The sequence below is a fragment of the Rosa chinensis genome, chromosome 6, assembly GCF_002994745.2.
Source record: "Rosa chinensis cultivar Old Blush chromosome 6, RchiOBHm-V2, whole genome shotgun sequence".
Lineage (NCBI taxonomy): Eukaryota > Viridiplantae > Streptophyta > Magnoliopsida > Rosales > Rosaceae > Rosa > Rosa chinensis.
In genome coordinates, this window is record NC_037093.1 from 46,898,394 (window position 1) to 46,918,177 (window position 19,784).

The 19,784-nt window shown below is 41.1% G+C and overlaps 1 protein-coding gene across 1 annotated transcript; it reads left to right on the plus strand.

Annotated features, from left to right (window-relative positions):
* The first annotated feature begins 14,619 nt into the window (after positions 1 to 14,619).
* LOC112172544 (chloroplast envelope quinone oxidoreductase homolog) lies at positions 14,620 to 17,109 on the plus strand. Its single transcript, XM_024309935.2, has 4 exons — positions 14,620 to 14,780; positions 15,093 to 15,234; positions 15,991 to 16,082; positions 16,171 to 17,109. The coding sequence occupies exons 1-4, from the start codon at positions 14,706 to 14,708 to the stop codon at positions 16,858 to 16,860; spliced, it is 999 nt and encodes a 332-aa protein (XP_024165703.1). The 5' UTR covers positions 14,620 to 14,705; the 3' UTR covers positions 16,861 to 17,109.
* Positions 17,110 to 19,784: the final 2,675 nt, after the last annotated feature.

The following is a 19,784-nucleotide window of genomic DNA, read 5'->3' on the forward strand; positions in this document are numbered from 1 at the left end:
AGGTGGGCGGCAGTGGTTTCTGGGATTTGTAGGCTGTGAATTTAGGGCTTCGTGCTGATAACGTGTTTTAGGAAATCAATATTTGAGAGAGAATTGCTGTGTGTTCTCATTGATAATAGGAGCCTCTTTATATAGAGGATTACAAGGCATAGAATCTGAATTGTACAAGGAGATGTAATCATACAATCAATTAATATCTCTAAGATATTCTCTGAGATTATCTCTAATTAAAACTCTATTACCATTTGGTCAAGTAACCAAGAGTTTGGACCAGACACAAATAAGCATTTACTTGAACAGTTTACATATTTTTTTCTTTTTTTTTTATAAGGAGCCTACAAGCCCGTCTTGCCTTTATAAACAAATAAACACTCTCACAACACCTCACAGTATCCACACTACCCTCAACTCCTCGTAGTCACCATACACCCTCAATTCCTCAAAGACCTAATGTCGAAACCAACACCTGCTTCCACCGGTGCTGCTGTAGACGATGGAGATACTCATGCGATCTCTGGCAGTGCAGCCACTCCTCTGGCTCCCACAGCTCTCCCGTTTCGAGCTCCCACAGCTTTCTTGCTCCGCACCTTCTCTGGTTTCCACAGCTTTCCCACATTACCTCACTGCAAAACTCCAAAACAGTCAAAACCTGGCAGCTGAGCCCGTATGTTTGAGCGAATCGAGGAGAAGATCGAGAAGAACATCGAGAAGAACATCAGGGAGAGGCATGCTTAGATCAAGAGAGCAAGAAAGACCAAGGAGAAGAGAGAGAGAAACACACAAAATGATCACCAGCCATCGCAAAATGATCAGAGTTATGAGTTTGTTGGAAAGGTGTGTTTGTACATTGCAAAAGTAACTCTTCCTGGGCGCTAGCGTTGTATGGAGTGGAAATCTATATCAACTATAAGAAGAGAGCCTTGATTGTTAATGGATTATTGAACATGTTGATTAAACAAATAGGGTAGTTAAAAAAATTAACCATGTGAACACGTGGTAATTGCCACATGTTACACCCCGTACCCAAACTTACCCGTTTACTAGTTACTGGAACAGTAAACGATAATTATCTTTACTTTTTACTTTCGCTTCGGGCTTTTTAGGGGTTTCAAGAGTTGACTTTTTGTTCGGGTTAGTTTTTGAGGAAACTTCCTTCTAGAAAGTTGTAGAGCACGATAAATCGAGTTCGTGGACACGTAGCACATTAATATTGGAGTTGTAACGAAAAAGTTATGGAGATTTAAACGTAGTGGCAATTTTGTAATTTTGGGGGATCATTGTTGTATATTGAGGTGTTTCCCAAAGGGGGAAACTTTCTATTTCTGAGCTTTCTATTTTGAGATGTCGAAGAGAGAGAATGAGAGAGAGAGAGAGAGCACACCGGCAGCAGGCTTCCCGACCTCGCCGGCGAAGTTTTCGGCCACCTCCGGCCGTGAAACCAACCTCTCTAGAACTACCTTGTCCTCCTCTTCCTTGCTATGGTAGTGGTTTGGGATAATTTGAGATGTAGGATGAGAATCAAGCCAAAAACCGAATGTAGTGCAAAATCGAAATCCGGTCTGATCGCCGTTTTCCTGCCATCTTAGACAGCGCCACCATCTGGGATTTTTATCCCCTTCCACCATGGTCCTAACCTACCAACTCTCTTGCTCTAATTCAGCCGAAGGAAGGATAATTGAAGATTTGAGCAATTTTGGGAATTTCGGGTTCAAGGTAAATTCTACCTTATACATTCGAAATTGATAAATGTTGTAGTTATGGAAGATGTTGAGGATGATGAGATGATGCTGTGGTTGAAATTTGGTAGGAAACCGGCAGCACGTGGGGCCCACGAGCAGTCCTTTGTGGCTGCGCATGGCTGCGCATTCGGCCGTTCCCGACATTCTAGTTTGGTCTGTTGGGTCGAGTATATTGTTATGAGCATGTAGATATGAACTTTGTATCGATTGGTGCACATTTTGAAAATGTTAGGAATTTCTGAAGTTTTGGGAAGTTCGGAGTTTGATTTGGGAAGATTCGACCATTGGATCGATCATATTTTCTGATATGTTTTTATAATTATTGAGTGGATATAACTTATGAAGTTTGGGCTCGTTCCGTATTGATTTCGAGCATCTAATGATTTATTGGTTTTAGGGTTTTGAAATTATTATCGTAAATTAAGTCTCGGTTCTTGAGAAACAATTATTTATTATATTGATTGTTCAGGACGACGGACAATGCGAGTTGAGGAAGAAATAGTCGGATGGTCGTCTTAATCGAAATATGTGAGTGGACATTTATTTTGAATTAATTGTGCATGTAGTATATTATTATTTTCCTATTGAGATTTAATTTATGATTTGAGTTATTGAGTATTATGGTTTTATTAATTTGATTTATTGAGATTTATTTATGAATTACGAGTTTAGTATTGAAATTCCTTCTTGAGGGATTTTAATAGATTTTCAAGCTATTTACTTATGAGTTATTGAGTTGGGAAATGACTTTCGGGAAGTGATTGATTAAGAAATTATTATGAGAATTATTGATTTCGAATATCGATTTATATGATGATATACGAGTACGAATGATTTTTCAAGTATTTGAGCATGAATGTATTATTGAGATTTCTTTCCGAAAGCATTTATTTATTTGATTTATGTTTTCGAGGATTTGTTGAGATATTGAATTTTATGAGCTTTGAGTTATCGCGATGTTTTTGAGTTATGCTTTCGGTGATTTATTGAATTAATATCGGGTTTCTTTCCGAAAGTAATTAATTGAAAGAGGTTGATTCCAGTTTATTGAGGAGGTAAATAAGTCAGCGCATGCATGCATTACTTGGTCGGCAGTCCCCTCCAGGTAATTGTGTGGTCGGTGGTTCCCTCCATACAATATTCTGGTTGGCAGTCCCCTCCAGAATATTCCGGTCGGCAGTTCCCTCTGATACGTTATCTGGTCGGCAGTCCCCTCTAGATGGCATGAAGTAGTTAGTCGAGAGTCCCCTCTAACGATCTGTGGTTAGTCGGCAGCCCCCTCTAACCATCACTCCTTGATTTCTATCAATTGTAACATAGAAAACAACTCACTCCTTGCTTTCTATGTTACGCTTTGATAGAAACCAAGGAGTGAGTTGTTTTCTATGTTACAATTGATATAAATCAACACACTCCTTGCTTTCTATGTTACGCTTTGATAGAAACCAAGGAGTGAGTTGTTTTCTATGTTGCGTGGTTTTAAGGAATCAAAGTGTGAGTTATTTTCCTTATTTCTTGTGTGAGTTATGTTGATTGTTTTGAGTTACTCATACGGGCTTGCAAAAACTTACCGGGTTTGTTGTGGCGCAACCCGGTGCACCATTGAAACGGTGTAGGGGTTAATGCTGCAGGTCAGGTTAATCGTGGCTAAAGTTGGGGTAGCATACTTGCAGCTAAACGATAGGAAGCCAATTTTGTGACTTTACCTTTATTTTGGACTTCTGTTGTAGTAAGGTCTGAGGAGCATTTACGTTTTATTTTGTTGTAACAATTTAATTTATAAGCTTATGTAATATATGACTCTGTGGAGCGGGTCAATATTGACATAGTGGGTTCAAGACATCAATATGTATGTAGTTTAAAGGGAAAATGTTTCCAGGTATTTGATATTGATGACTGAACGATCACGCATGTATAATTATGAGATTGTATATCGATTTTTATTTGTGTTAAAAATCAGGGGCGTGATTGAGATGACTAGTCGGCAGTCCCTTCTAGTCATCGCCTATTTGAGATATGAATATTTTAACTAGAATTAAGAGACTATGAGATTTTGAGATGTGTTTCCAGATGATTTACAACACGTGGTCATGATTTCAGTAAAGAGAATGATTAAGAGTATTTTCAAGATTTTACTACATGCTTGGTTTTTAAGAGAATAATTTGGGAAAGCATTAAATCTTATATTTGTTTCTTTCGAGATTAGTTATTTTTCGTCCACTCACTCTAACGTTTTAAATGCTTTTCCTCTGGGCCATTCAATTTTAAATGCCCAGCTTGCAGGGTAAATGTGTTGAGGTCGGGCGTACATGAAATTGAGGCAGTGGTCACTGCTTCCGCATTGTAGGATTTGTCGATCCTTTTATCCTTTTTGTTTTGTATTCTTGGGTATTAGATTGCTCTAGTAACCTAATGGCTATATATTGTTAAATGGATATTTGTGTGATGTGAACTAGGAGATCATGATGTGATTTCGGGGAGTGGGGTGGCTCCAGGAGAATAAGGATGGACTGTTTAGAAGTGTTATCATCTTTCTACAGGTTACGGGTAGTCCATTTTAGGGGAAGTTTCGCTAAATTTTTGGTAAAATTTCTTCTGAGATGGGCCTCGCAGGCCACTTCAGATTTCAGGGTGAAATCCAGGCAGGTCCTGTCACCACATTCTTAGGTTTTTAATGTAAGGACGCGGGACTACCCTATTGATTAATAAAACAAGGTAGCATCACCCTAAAGAGATGATGTTGTAAATTTAACCATCGTTCTTATACTATGTGTTTGGTTTATAGAAAGAACAGTTTCATTGTAAGAGGATAAAAGCCAGTTTTTTTTTTCTCGAACTCATGCATTTGTTTTTAACCGTTCCCAATAGCTGATGGTTAGTGGCCAAGTAATTTTTCATCATTGATTGGATACCTTCAATCTGAATTTGGGTGGTGGCTACTAGATGCTTTGGATTTTTTTAATTGAGCGTAGTGCAGTAACTACCTAATGGATATTGAGGTCAGCTCTCCATTCATTTTCCTGATAATTATTCTTCCTCATTTTGTTCAAAATTGATTGTTTTCTGTACTACGATATGTTTTTGTGAAATTGAAGTTTTCTACAGTCCCCATTGTCCTCACTTGAAGAAGAAAAAAAATTTAATTTGTTGTGGGGGTAGTCAACAAATTTGACCCTGCAATCAAAGCAATTAGAGGGAAGTAATGGCAATAATAAACACAGCTATTACTGTAGCAATAAATACGACGATTAAGGCAGCACTTAGTGTGGCAATCATGGCCACCAATAAGTGATGGTTATTGCAGGAGTGAATACAGCCTTAATGGTGCCTTGCCGTCCAAGTACAAGAGACTTTCTATGCAAGTTTACTTGCAGCCCAAGTTGTAAGTCGCCTATAAAAGGAAAATAGAACCACCAAGTATGGCATCGAACTCTAGTTGAGACTTCTATACACAACTCAGAAAAATACTGACTTAGGCATCAGAGAGTCTTTTGCATGTACCCCCCCCCCTCCTCTTTTACACCAACGGCGAAAAGGAGTCTCTGCTTCCTCGTCAAAGCCAAGAGGCGCAGAGAGATTACGGAGAGAAGCTACGGAGGGAGGTTACGTAGGGAGATTATAGAGGGAAGTTACGTAGGGAGGTTACCTAGAGAGGTGACAGAGCGGAGAGAGACTACGGAGGGAGCTTACGTAGGGAGACTACAGAGGAAGGCGACGGACAGAGGTTACGGAATGGAGAGGGATCGCAGAGTGGCGACAAGTTAAGAAGCCAAGAGGAGTCCTCGCTTCATCAACATTAAGTCAACGACGAATAAAAACTTCTCGATTGTCCCCGGTTCAGCTTCCGCTCCAGTCCGCATTAATTGTTGGGTCAAACTCCTAATCAGAATTTTCCACCTCCAACAAACTTGTTGGTGACGAAAAATTCCGTAGAGGAGTTTGGCTAACCAATGAATGAGGACTGGAGTGAGAACTGACCGGGAAAGATCGAGAAGCTTCCTTCGAGAGTTGACTCAAAGTTTGACCGTCGGCTTAAGGAGGAGGGGGGTACCTTCAGAAAACCCTCCGATGCCTAAGTCAGTACGTTTCTTAGTAGTAGTTAAATAGTCAAAATGAGATGCTTTACCTTGACGTCGAGCGACCTTTATATAGACAGGGACTTACTTGGGGGACAAGCCGCCATTATTCCCTTTTTTACGGTCGCATTAACTTACCCACTTATGGAGACAATTATTGCTGCACTAATAACAATTAATCATTGCATACTTACGACCGTCATTCATTGCGTATTTATTATAGTCATTCATTGCTCACTTATAAAGTTATAATCGTAATCATTGTGAGTAGTTATTGTCGTAATAATCGTCATATTCATGACTAAAATTTAACGCCATACTAACTACGGAGTTAATCTCCTTAATTGCGGGCCTAGCAGAATTTGGCCACTCCCATAATGCCCTTAAATTTTCTCTTTGGGTGGTCAACTTTTATTGCGCCCGCAATTAAGGCGATTAACTCTGCAATTAGTATGGGGATAAATTCCAGTCATGAATACGGTGATTGTTACGGCCTTAGCTACAATAATAACTAGGCGCAATGATTACGGGGATGAATGAGCAATGAATGGCCGTTGTAAATGAGTCATGATCAATTGTCGTTAATGCAGCAATGATTATCATCATAAATGAGTAAGTTAATGCGACCATAAAAGCAGGAATATTGGCGGCTTGTCCCCCAAGTAAGTCCCTACCTATATAAAGGCCGCTCGACGTCAAGGTAAAGCATCTCATTCCGACTCTTTCTATTCCACTACTGAGAAATGTACTGACTCAGGCATTAGAGAGTTTTCTGCAGGTACCCCCCCCCCTTCCTCGAGCTGACGGTCAAACTTTGAGTCAAGGCTCGAAGGAGGATTCTTGATCTTTCCCGATCAGCTCCCTCTCCAGTCCGCATTCATTGGTGAGTCAAACTCCTCTACATCCTTTTTCGTCACCAACAAGTGGCGCCGTCTGTGGGAAGCAATTTTCCCTAAAAAGTGATAGCGGGAGCTGAATCATTGGAAATCTCATTTCTGTCACTAAGGACTGGGAGTGATGGAATACAAGCCCGGAAGTGACAAAAGTCTGGGTAACATAGACTAGCGTTCTTTCCTTTAGTAATCATATTCGGATTTTTTCCTTTTATATTTGAAATATATTTGTTGTCAGTGTTGTTGAAATGTATGTGTAAGGCTGATGGCAAGAGTAAATACCCAAGGCCGGTGGCCAAGGAGAATAAAATATTGTTGATCAGATTGAAAGGGAAATGGGGGCAATTCCATGTCTCATGCTGAAAATAAATCTTCACCTTGAGGAAAAAATTGAGGCGTGTGATGCCCCGGAAATTCGTATTTATTTTCCGAGGATTTTCCAAAATTTAAATTGTGGGTATCGGACGGTTTCGTGGCTCGTGGATGGAGCGGAAGTGTTTCGGGCGAATAATTATTCAGGAAGCGTCGTTTAGGGGGAGTGCAAGAGTTGACTTTTTATTCGTTGGGATTCTCCGGAAACTTCCTTCAAGAAAGTTGTAGAGCTCGTCGATACGAGTTCGTGGATATGTGGAACGCAGAAATCGGAGTTTGTATGAGAAAGTTATGGCCATTGGAAGAAGTTTCCATTTTGGTATAAATAGAAGTTTCCCACTCGGGAAACTTACTATTTTCATTTGGTTTCCTTTTCCGGAAACTCTTTTCTCTCTCGGTCGACTCTTTCAGAGACGAAATATTCTGTATGACCCGACCCGAAGCCGGTGATCTGATCCGGTCGGAACTCGTAGCTCCGGTGATCTCTGACCGTGAAACTTGGTCAGATGGTTCGTCTCCTCCGTCTAGTCGTCCCTGTGGTGTCCTCTAGCGGTGATTCGTGATGGTGATGGCGCTAGAAGGAGACGCAGTTGGTGTTTTCAGACCCGTCTGGAAAACGCAGCTCCGGCGACTTCGTGGCTTCATGCTTCCTTGGTTGAGTTCAGAGAAGGCTCCCTGATCGATCTATGGTGTTTGTTTGGATCGATTTACGTGGAAATCGGTTCAACTCAGATTGAGCAGTAATCCAAAGTTTGTGAGGTAGTTTTCGACCCTTTATGCTTATTTTCTGACTTCGAGCTAGTTATGAAAATTCACAAGCATGCTTAGATGAACAGCTTTGATGTTGGGAGTTTTGTGAAATATTGAGTTTTGGCCGGTGGCGCTGCGCCACCGCCTGTGGCGGAGTTCTGGTGGCTTTCCGGCCATGTATGGAACTGTTTTTGGTATTATATATGTTCTACTCGTTGATACGAGCGTTTTGATATATAATATGCAAATTTTGGAGTTCGTATGAAATTGTTATAATTTTTCATACCGGTCGATTTATTCGATCCGTGAGGATTCGAGCTTCCGATCGACTTGTGGTTTTGGCATATCGATCGTAGAAGTATTCCGGAGACATGGGATGGTCTCGGATGTGGTTTTGCCTCGATTGGCATCACTTTGGAGATTTTAGTTCAAAACAGGGGTTTCGGACTTAAATCGTTGTGGATTGTTGCTAAGTTGAAACCGTATGTGATTAGGTACATGAAGAGGTATTCTTGGACGGTTGTTTTGTGGTGTGGCTGCCTTGTTCTGTATTGAAGACGCAGCGGGAGTTTCGAGGTGAGTAATCTCACGATGTTCATTCACGAACGGGTTTACCATGTTGTTTTGAGAGTTATTTAGTTAACTGCAAACTATTGTTGGTATTAGTGGCATTACTGAGTGAATGACCACGCGTGTATATATATACTTATGTGAAATATGTATATTATTGTGGGTTGATGGGTGATTTATGCAATAGGGATTGATGGGTTTCATTCTATTGCTTGAGGCTTGACTTTCGGGAGACAATGTGTTAGGAATTGGGAATTCCTATTGTTTGGGAAGTGTCAAGATTTGTGTGGGTTGTTTAATGTTTTGATCTGACGACCTGGGAAGGTCTGAGGATTCGAGGTTGCTGGGAGTGATCCGTGTGATGATCTGTCTGACGATCGGGACTTCACGCCTTTGACCGGGTGAGTGGATACGATCAGTTAGCGCTCTGATCCGTTGTTGGTACATCATGGGGGGTAGCGGAGAGCTATCTGATGCTCATGAGTACGCGTTTTTAAAAGAGAGTTTCGGGGATTCTTTCTTTTAAATGTTCTGGGAGGACTTGTGAATCATATTCTATTTGTTAGGTTAACGATAGATAAGATTGAGGTGTGTGTTGATGTTTTGTATGTCTAGGTTGGATTTATGTGTTGTGTGTCCAGGTTGGACCAATGTGTTGTTTTGTCCAAGTTGGACTAATTTGTTGTTGGTACATCATGGGGGGTAGCGGGGAGCTATCTGATGCTCATGAGTACGCGTGTTTAAAAGAGAGTTTCGGGGATGTTTTCTTTTAAAGGTCTGGGGAGAACTTGTGTATCATATTTAATTGTCAGAGTTTCAATTAATATGATTCCGTCACGGGGTGATTTGAGTTGTTTCTTTTGGGAAAAGAATGTGTTGTTTTGGGAAAACAGGGTGTGTGTTCCTTTTTACGAGTTGATGGGTTTCCTCGTTGGGCGAGTTGTGCATGTGTGATTTTGAGTTACTCATATAGGCTTGCAAAAGCTTACCGGGTTTGTTGTGTGGCAACCCGGTGCACCATTCAAACGGTGTAGGGGTTATTTCTGCTGGTCAGGATAATCGTGGCTGATGCTGAGGCAGCGTGCTTGCAGCTTAACGGTAGGAAGCCATTTATGTGACTTTACCGTTAATAAGACTTCCGCTTGTAGTGAGCTCTGAGGAGCATTTACGTTTTATTTTGTTGTGGTAATTTAATTCGTAAGCTGTTGTATTACATAACTCTGTGGAGGGCGAGTATATGTTATTATTGTGGATTCAGGGCATCAATGTGTACTTGGGTTAAAAGGGAAAAGTTTCCAGGTATTTTGTATTGATGGCTGAACGATCGCGCATATATAAGTATGAGATTATATATCGATTTTTAATTTTGTTAAAAATTAGGGGCGTGACAAGGCGGCTAGGGCCGAAAGAAAGATTCAGGGCGGCCAGGGCCCGAGGAAAGAATCGGGGAGGCCAGGGTCTGAGGAAAGAATCGGGGCGGCCAGGGCTCGAGAAAAGAATCGGGACGGCCAGAGCTCGAGGAAATATTCGAGGCAACATTCGAAACAGCTAGAGAATGGAAAATTCCTCTTAGGACGAGTGTCTAAAGAGAAAATTTGGGGGCATTATGGGAGTGGTCAAATTCTGTTGGGCCAGCAATTAAGGCGATTAACTCCGTAGTTAGTATGACGCTAAATTTCAATCATGAATATGACGATTATTACGACAATAACTACGCACAATGATTACGATTATAAGTGCGCAATGAATGACTATCGTAAATACGCAATGAATGTCAGTCGTAAGTACGCAATGATTAACTATTATTAATGCAACAATAATTGTATCCATAAGTGGGTAAGTTAATGTGACCATAAAAACGGGAATAATGGCGGCTTGTCCCCCAAGTAAGTCTCTTCCTATATAAAGGTCGCTCGACGTCAAAGTAAAGCATCTCATTCCGACTCTTTCTATTCCACTACTGAGAAACGTACTGACTTAGGCATCAGGGGGTTTTCTGCAGGTACTCCCCCCCTCCCTCTCCTTGAGCTGAAGGTCAAACTCCAGGTCAACGCTCGAAGGAAGCTTCTCGGTGATTCCCGGTCAGCTCCCGCTCCAATCTGCATTCATTGGTGAGTCAAAATCCTCTACGGAATTTTTCGTCACCAACAAATTGTGGGAGTGGTAAATTGGACCACTCATTATGGCAATTAACTCGGTCATGATTTTGGCGGTAAATATCGGTCATAAAGATGGCGATTCTTATGGTAATAAAACGCAATGATTACGATTATAAGTGCGCAATGAATAACAATCGTAAATGCACAATGAATGATCGTCGTAAGTACGTAATAATTAACCATTGTTAGTGCAGCAATAATTGTCATCATAAATGCAGCCATAAAAGTAGAAATAATGGCGGCTTGTCCTCCAAGTAAGTCATCGCTTATATAAAGGCAGCCCGACGTCAAGGTAAACCTACTGAGAAACGTACTCACTTAGGCATCAGAGGGTTTTCTGGGTTTTCTACAGGTACCCCACCCCCCTCCTCAAGTTGACCGTCAAACTTCGAGTCAAAGCTCAAAGGAAGCTTCTCGATCATTCCCGGTCAGCTCCCGCTCAAGTCCGCATTCATTGGTGAGTCAAACTCCTCTACGGAATTTTTCGTCACCAACATTTGTTTAGGATTAAAGTATCACTTTCATTACGGAACAAACAATGGTGCAGATAAAACAAACAGCAAGAGAAAAATTTATGAGAGAATCAAAATGAAGATAAAGAAATGGAAATAGAAGCCAGCGAGGAGAAAAAGTTGAAGAAGCATGAAAAAAGGTTGGATTGGGGGAAATTGGTTAACATGAGAAGAGAGCCAAAGCTATATGATAATCTTTCATTGGTTGCAGAGCCGGAAAAATGTATTAAAAACATGTTATTGACTTTATATATTTGTTGTTTATTTTGTTGTGTTGTTTGACTTGTTTCATACAAGCATAAGATTTAAGTTAATACTAATATTTGTTTTTGGGAGACTATATATACATCTAACATTGCTTTTGTCTTTGTACGAAAGGGTACAAGATCAACATATAGATGCTTATGCCCATTGTACACTCCGAGCCAATCTCGACACCAAAAAACAAACACACACACACACACACACTCTCTCTCTCTCTCTACATAAATACATACATACATACATACATACATACATACGTACGTACGTACGTACGTACATCTAACCCCGTAGCCGATTAGAACGTCGCAATCCCACTCATCTCCCCCAATCAGCTGGCTGAGACCTGAGACCAAACCCTGGGACAACTCATACCTCCACCACTAGTAGAAAAGCATAAATTTAATCTGTCACTTCATTAGGCCTGCCCCCTTTCCAATCAAGTATTGCCACATCTTCATCACTGGTGGGTCCAATGACATCGGCCTCGCCTTGACCCATCTCAATGCAATGCCTCGTAATATGTCTTCTTATAGATCAATTGTTATGTTGGATTGACCTAAAGAAAGATATATTATAATCATCATTTTGATATGTATTGACATGTACCGATAATGGTCAGCAAATAGTGACATGGCTAGCGACATGAGACAAGTCCAAATTCAACTTGATTCAAAGCTCTCAGTTTTCCCAACCCATAAACACCGATACGAGTCTTTACTATCCTCATTAACCTCTGAACCCACACCATTGAACTTCCATGGCTTCTCTGCCAAGCTCTCTCCTTCTTAAGCCCGAAAGCTTCAATCTTTCCTTCATGTTTTTGCAATTTAGGTCCGGTTTTGTCCAAATGGAAAGGCCAGTGTGTCACTAGAGAGAATTTTTCAGCAAGTTTGTGTAACCGAAAGTTCATGCTTGGTGGTCCGGGAATGCCCAACTTATTAATTTATCCTATAAACTATTGGGGCCCATGTCTGGGTTCGAATCCTACTGAGAGGTCCTTAGAGATCAGAAATTGTTGAAGAAAGAACAAAATATTTCTTTTGTTCCTTACAGGCGATCGGAGCAAGGTATTTATGTGGTTGGTACGGTTCTACCTAGGGTTGGGCAATTTGACTAGAGAGACCGAGAAACCTCATCGATCTGGATAGGAACTGACCATTCGGGTTGGGTTTGAAAACGAAAATCCTCAGTTCATGCTAAACCGAACCGATTAAAATGTCCTCTGGTTCGGTCTCGGTTTCACTATTTGTAGAATCGATTAAAACCGATCCGAACCAATAATTGTACCTGTATACATGTCACATGTCAATTGGCTCTCAGTCAAGCCTATAGAGAATACCGTGGACTTGGGTGCAGGCAATCACCCAATTTCATCGACCTAAAAAATCCTATACGAAGGTAACGAAGTCGTCTTCTTCAGTGGTTCAGTTTACTTCTTCTCTTCTTCTTCACATTTTCTCGATCACAATCCCAGTTTCACAGTCACTCGATCAATCACCCATGGATTCCTCCACTGGAAACACACCACAAACCGAATCCATATCCCAATCTAAATCCTAATCCCAATCCCAGTCCAAACCCAATTCAAATTTCAATTTGAATCATGCAAACCCCAATTCCGATTCCGACACCGAAGTTGCCGAGAATGATATCGTCCCTGCAACTGCAACAGACCAATTTTCTTCTGCAACAGCTCCATCTACGATGACATCGTCACGACCACCAAAACCCAAAAAGAGAGCGAGGAAGAGTACATCCACAGGGTCGAGGGAGCGTTCAATGGTATTCTAAAAATTTGAAGCAGGTTATCTAAACACTGAAATATGGAAAAACAGATTTCTTGGCCCGAAAAACCGACAAACTGGACCGACTGTTTTCGGGTCAGTTTCTCATCGGTCTCAACATTCTGCAAACACCGATCCGAACCGAACCGACAGTGTCAGTTTCAGACTCGATTTTCAAATTTTTTGGACAGGACTGATCCGAACCCAGCCCTAGTTCTACCAACAAGGATCATGAACCAGACTTAAAGGGCAAAATAGGGACCAAGTCAAAAATTAAGTGAGTAATTTAACATAAACTTTAAAGATTAATAATCTAATTTGGTATAACACATATTATAAACCTAATTTAATATTTCATTCTAAAAAAAAAAAAAACTAATTTAATATTTAGTTACTCATATAAGAGATATTTATCATTTCTCCCTTTTTTTTTTTTGAGAGAAAAAGAACATTCATTCAATCACCAAAACCATACATTTGGGGGGACTTAGACCAAAACCCCAAGAGAAGACAGTTACAGGTACCATGAGCCGATAGGGGCTCAATTATTTCCAAGGCTACTTAGACTAAATTTACCCGAGTTTCTCAGTAAACTCTTGCGATCAACAGCATAAGAGACTACGTTCTCTTCGACACCATGTCTCAAAAAAGCCATGACCACGTGCAATGATTGCATGTCAGCAAATTGACACCAAGAATAAACAGACCATAAACCTAATCGTCCCCGGGTATGACACCATAACCATGGCACCACAAAATAAACCAACCCTAGCTCAAGAGAGTGGGGACTTATATTAACCCTAACAAAAAAAACGTAACAAAACCTAAAACCCTAATAAAGAATAAGAACCAGCCGCAGCCCTCTCCTTCCTTTCCCAAAGCTCCTACACCAGCCTAAGAGCAATCATCAGAAAAACAAGAATTGCCCAGCTGATCTTCTCATCTTCAGGCCATCACCCCCCTCCACTCACCCAGCCATCAACCCTATGCCATAGGGCCTGACGACCACCAACATACCACTGTCCCCATCCATGGTCAACTGACCATCGACAATGATCACCGCTCCACCAGCCATAGCCACCACGTATCAAAATCAGAGAAGCCCAGCCTTTGAATCCTTGTCTCCCCGTCCACCATCGTGCTCCATGAACCGCTGCCGTCACCGTGTGGAATCAAAAGAGATGCCGCACGACTCCACGCCCAAAGCAACTACATCCCCGCCTGACTGCAGCCACCATACTCCGACTAGGCAGAGCCTTCATCGGCGTTGGGGAGCGGCCGGACGAGGGAAACCACCGCACGAAGAAACCCAAATTTTGACTCCGACTTTTTTAGAGCAAAACCTATCATTTCTCCCATTTTAAATTAACAGCAAAAATAGAAAAGGAAATTGGCTTCCTCCGGCGATCGATATACCTTAAAACAAAAACAAAAAACAAAAAAAGCAGATTCTTTTTATTAACACGTCATTTCCATCAGTTGACAGTGGCATACATACACCTGGCGCTACTAATAAATTCGAATCCCATTCCGGAAATCTAGAAACAAGACACCCTCTCTCTCTCTCTCTCTCTCTCTCTTCCCGAATGGCAGCCATGGCGGCCAAACTTATGCATGCGGTTCAGTACGACGCTTATGGTGGAGGACCTTCTGGTTTAAAGGTTCGTTAACTGTTTCTTTCCCTGCTTTCTTTTCTCTCTAGTTATCCAACCTTTTCTGATTTTTTTCAAATATCTTTGGTTTTTTCTCTACACACATACATATTTGGGCCTGCATATTCAATACTATCAACGAAACTGTACTAACATCTGTGATGATTGAAATTAGAGAGTATTATAGCAATTGAAATTAGAGAGACATTGAGAGAAGCCGAAATCGAACGATCTCAGTGTGGAAATGATTTAAGGTTAAGACTATGTGCTTTTCTTTTGCTTCTTTATAAAATTGATATGATTTAATGTTCGTTGTTGCAGCATGTTGAGGTTCCAATCCCCACTCCCAAAAAAGATGAGGTTTTACTGAAATTGGAAGCGGCTAGCATAAACCCGGTTGATTGGAAAGTTCAGAAAGGCGTAGCGCGCCCTATTTTGCCACGCAAATTTCCTTATATACCTGGTAATTTTGCTTTTCTTATCGTTGTGATTGTGTGATACCCATTTTGAGAAATTGAGCGAACAATATATCCGTCATAAACTCGGGAAATTGATTTTGTTCTGTTGGTGTGGGTCTGAGCGGTTTCAAGATTACCTGAACTTGTGTGTAGATTGGTACAATTACAAGTCGGTATTGGTAGGACCTTTGTTTTGACAGGGTCAACAGTTCAAGAATTGAGATCTGTTTTTATAGATCTCTTATCGCATATCCCTTATTGCTGTTTATAGTGTTTAGTAGTGTCAAATTTAGACACTTTTGTTTAGTCTTTGGATAATTGGTGCCTGCTCCGGGCAGCTGACTTGTTAAGCTAAGTCATCTTGATAGCATTTGATTGGTGTTGTAAAGCTGCGACATGTCATGCAATGTTCTGATTGATAAAGTCACCAGATTTTGATTAATCACTGTATCATTGGCAACATAGGGCATTCGTTTTTTGTGCCATAGAGATCGCACTTGGAAGAATTTAGTATTGAAAAGATTAATAGTTGTCTTCATTATAAGCTCTCATTTGCACCTATTCATAAGCATAACTATTGGGAGAGTTGTGAGCTAGATGGATAGCTTGAACTCTTGAATTGTTTTCTACCATAGATGATTAAATGGATAAACTCGGATACATTGACTAGATTAATAGTTTGTTATTTGTGCATCAATATCTTTGACTTGAGGCTGGTAGATTTATATTTTGCATTTGGCTGTTGAAATCATCGGGTACAGTTACTGATGTGGCCGGAGAGGTTTTGGAGGTTGGACAAGGAGTTCGGAAGTTTAAAGCAGGCGACAAAGTTGTAGCATATCTCCACATCGTTGTAAGTGCTCATTTTTGTTCCTTTGGTAACATCATTTGTTTTATGCTGATTTCATCTATGGCCTGACTTTTATCTGTTGTTGTATTAGAATGGAGGTGGATTTGCTGAGTTTGCAACTGCTAGTGAGAATTTGACGGTTACTAGGCCGCCTGAAGTTTCAGCAGCCGAAGCTGCAGGATTACCTGTTGCTGGTCTCACAGCTCACCAGTGTCTCACCCAAGCTGCAGGAGTCAAGCTTGACGGCACTGGCCCACAGAAGAACATACTGGTTACTGCTGCCTCCGGTGGTGTGGGTCAGTATGCAGTCCAACTTGCAAAGCTGGGAAACACCCACGTCACAGCTACATGTGGAGCTCGTAACATTGATTTCGTCAAGAGCTTAGGGGCCGATGAGGTTCTTGACTACAAGACCCCTGAAGGGGCAGCTCTGAAGAGCCCATCTGGTCGCAAATATGATGCTGTAATCCACTGTGCGACGGGCATTCCTTGGTGCACTTTTGAGCCGAATTTGAGTCCAAATGGGAAGGTTATAGACATTACTCCTGGTCCAAGTGCTTTGTTTACTTTCGCTCTAAAGAATCTCACCTTCTCCAAGAAGAAGCTAGTGCCGCTGCTCATGAATGCCAAGGCGGAGAATCTGGATTATCTTGTGAAGTTGGTGAAGGAAGGAAAGCTGAAGACAGTGATCGACTCAAAGTATCCTCTGAGCAAGGCTGAAGATGCTTGGGCTAAGAGTATTGATGGCCATGCTGCTGGGAAGATCATTGTGGAGCCTTAAAATAGTTGCAAGGCTGAAGCTGAAGTTTGTACTATTTTTAGTAAGGAAGAACAGCATAGTTGGTGTGTGCTATAGAATACCGGATTTAATAATACGCGGATTATGTTGTAAATGACAGCGTTATACGTGTTTTTTATTTTTTATTTTTTATTTAATTACAATAATTACTTTGACACAGTGGATCTTTGTAAATAATGAAGATTGGAAATGTGGTGATATTTTTGTAAATTTTGATATTTTTATTTTATTTTAGTGGTTTTATGAGGAATAAAACCCGTCGTGAAAAAGGCTAGTTCAAAGTTTGATCTCCATACTTAGTTGCAGATTTGGAGGAGAAGAAAGAAAATGAAAAAACAAGAAAAAGAAAGAAGAAAGATGAGAAATGAAAGTGAAAAACCGAGTGAATCATATCAAAATATCCGTTCATGTAGACTCGGATGGGTCTATTTTTCTTCCTCCATCGAATTGGCAGAGGAAGCTGGGGCTCACGCTTTAGGCCTAGCATCAAGACTCTAATGCCGATCCCTACCGATACCACCACTTTGTGCCCAGCTCCATGCAGTCTCAGACTGACCTGCATCAAAACCCATTTTTCTCTCACTAAATTGGAAAGCTTTTGTTAAATAGCATTCCAAATCAGAGAGAGCTTGCATTCCAAATCAGAGAGAGCTTTTTCATTTAAAAGTTGAAACGAAGAAGAAGAAGAAATATTGCATTTTTGGTTAAACAAAGAGAAAGGGATGTGTTTTCATGAAAAGGAGGAAGACAAATTGGTTAAAGGAGGAGACAATTTTTGGCTATAGGTAACCGAGTTGAGTTATATATTATTTTTGTTTCAAATATACCAATATATCTCAAGTGACCTAGTGCTTGGGCTCATACATTGCATATGCAAGGGGTGAGATTCGAATCTCGAAAAACTGAGATTTAAGAAAGGTTAAACCACCGCCGAACTGGCTTACATGAACATGTTCGGTCACACTATTAGTTAATGATTTTCTCAGTTTGGAACGGTCCGATTTTGGCTGGTTCGGCCCACTCGACTAAAGTTGCCAGCCCTAACGAGGAAGGAAGAATTTACCTCTTAAGTTTTGGCCAAAATTTTTCGACTATGCTTTCTCCCTCTATGGATAGATCGAATTGATGTGCATGATTGGTGATGTTGGAACAGTAAGGAAGAGAGAAACATAACCCAAGTGGTGGCGGAGTTCGAGGTGGAAGAAGGAGGAAGAACCCGGTTGCAACCTGTTTGGGTTCTCCTCTTCAATATGCTGTTGTGGGCAGTTATAGAGGGTGGTGGAGCTTAGGCAACAACTAGATGAGGGTAGGTGGTTCTTTCAAGACCGGTTCCATGGTCGGAGGTACCGCAGGAATAGAGGAAAATCGGATCATCATTTTTTCTGTGGTGGTTGACCCACTAGTATATATACACTACAATATTGTATAGAATAGGCTCTGACAATTTGACTCGTTTAACCATGTTGCATCAACTAGCAATATCATAAAGGGTGGTTCTATTCAAACTTCCCAACTTGTTATTTAGACCTCTCATAATTTTTGTATAATTTTATTTTCTATTTTACTCTTCTTCTTCTTTTTTGGTTAACCCCAACCTTCCTCACCCTTGAAATCAATATGTCGCCGATCGATTTTTCATGTTCCATCATTGGGAAAGATCACATCATTGAGTAAGTTAAACTGAAATGGCTGGAGAAGAAGACGACGGGGATAGGAAAACAACTACTATGGCTTTGTTGCACTAGTAGATCTTTTGTGTTTTTTTTTTATCCTCATTTGTTGGAGGGAGGAGGGTAAAATAAGAAATAAAATTATAAAAAAATTTGAGAGATTTAATTAGTAAATTGGAAGGTCTGAACATAACCAACCAATCACAAATTCTTAATTACCCTAATAAACTCGCCCAGCTAGGACCAAGAGAACATTAATTTTCACTGTCTGGCAATAGATAAGGAATCAAAATATTGAAAGAGGGAAGCTAGGTTTTGCTCCGAAAGACCCGGACTTCGTCTCGGATACTGAACTTTTCTTCTTGTCCGGCTGCGCTCACAGGTGCTGGTTCGCCTGGTTCGCCTCTTTGGGCTGCTGCTGGACGGACTCTGGAATGCTAATGCCTCGATGGCTTCATGTGTGGGAGGTTTGGCTCGATGGTTTTGTCGGAATGGGTGGATGTGGAGTCCGGACGACTTCTCTGATTCCAGATCGAATTGTACAGAGACGGTGGATTTTGTCATGGGCTTCGAGAGTCTGCGGTGGCGTCTACGTCATGAGATTTCCAGATTTGGAGGTGGCGGTGGCTATGGCGGAGTCAGAGCAGATTGTGTCGGGGAGGCGTAGCTTCAGTGGTCTGGGTGGATTGCTACGGTAGCGTGGCTATGGTGGGTCTGGCCAGATCGTAAGGCCTGACGTGTCTTGGTGGTCCTCTGCGGTTTTGTGGGGTGGCGGCGAGTTTTTAGATGGTGGTGGTTGGTGGCGCTGCACCGAAGTTGGGTTGGTGATGGTGTTTGGGCTGGGCTTGGAGCACCCTTCTCTATTGGGCCATGAGCTGGACTTCCTCTCTCTTGGAGCTGCCCTAGGCCCATTTCTATGTTTTAGTTTATCTATTTACAATAATTTCCTTTTTAGGAACCTATGCATTTTTGTGCACCCTATGTACCTCTAACAGCACTCGAGTAGTACCGAAAGAGGACTCTTGCTATGTCTACGTACTCAACTGTCTAATGAGTGGGCTATAGCTATGTACCATTGTGGGTACTGTTGGAAAATTTGGTTGATGGATGCTACTTGAGTCACCATATTTTGATTCTCCTACAAAATCACACGAATACAATATATATTAATAATAAATAATTATAATAATAATATTGTCATAATAGATTAAATAACAAGGATTATAGAAATTATCT

Excerpts from the sequence above, each read along its gene's own strand:
- LOC112172544 (XM_024309935.2), top strand. The coding sequence starts at position 14,706 with ATGGCAGCCATGGCGGCCAAACTTATGCATGCGGTTCAGTACGACGCT. Across the intron at positions 14,781-15,092 it reads GAGGACCTTCTGGTTTAAAG|CATGTTGAGGTTCCAATCCC; the intron begins GTTCGTTAACTG and ends TCGTTGTTGCAG. Across the intron at positions 15,235-15,990 it reads CAAATTTCCTTATATACCTG|TTACTGATGTGGCCGGAGAG; the intron begins GTAATTTTGCTT and ends CATCGGGTACAG.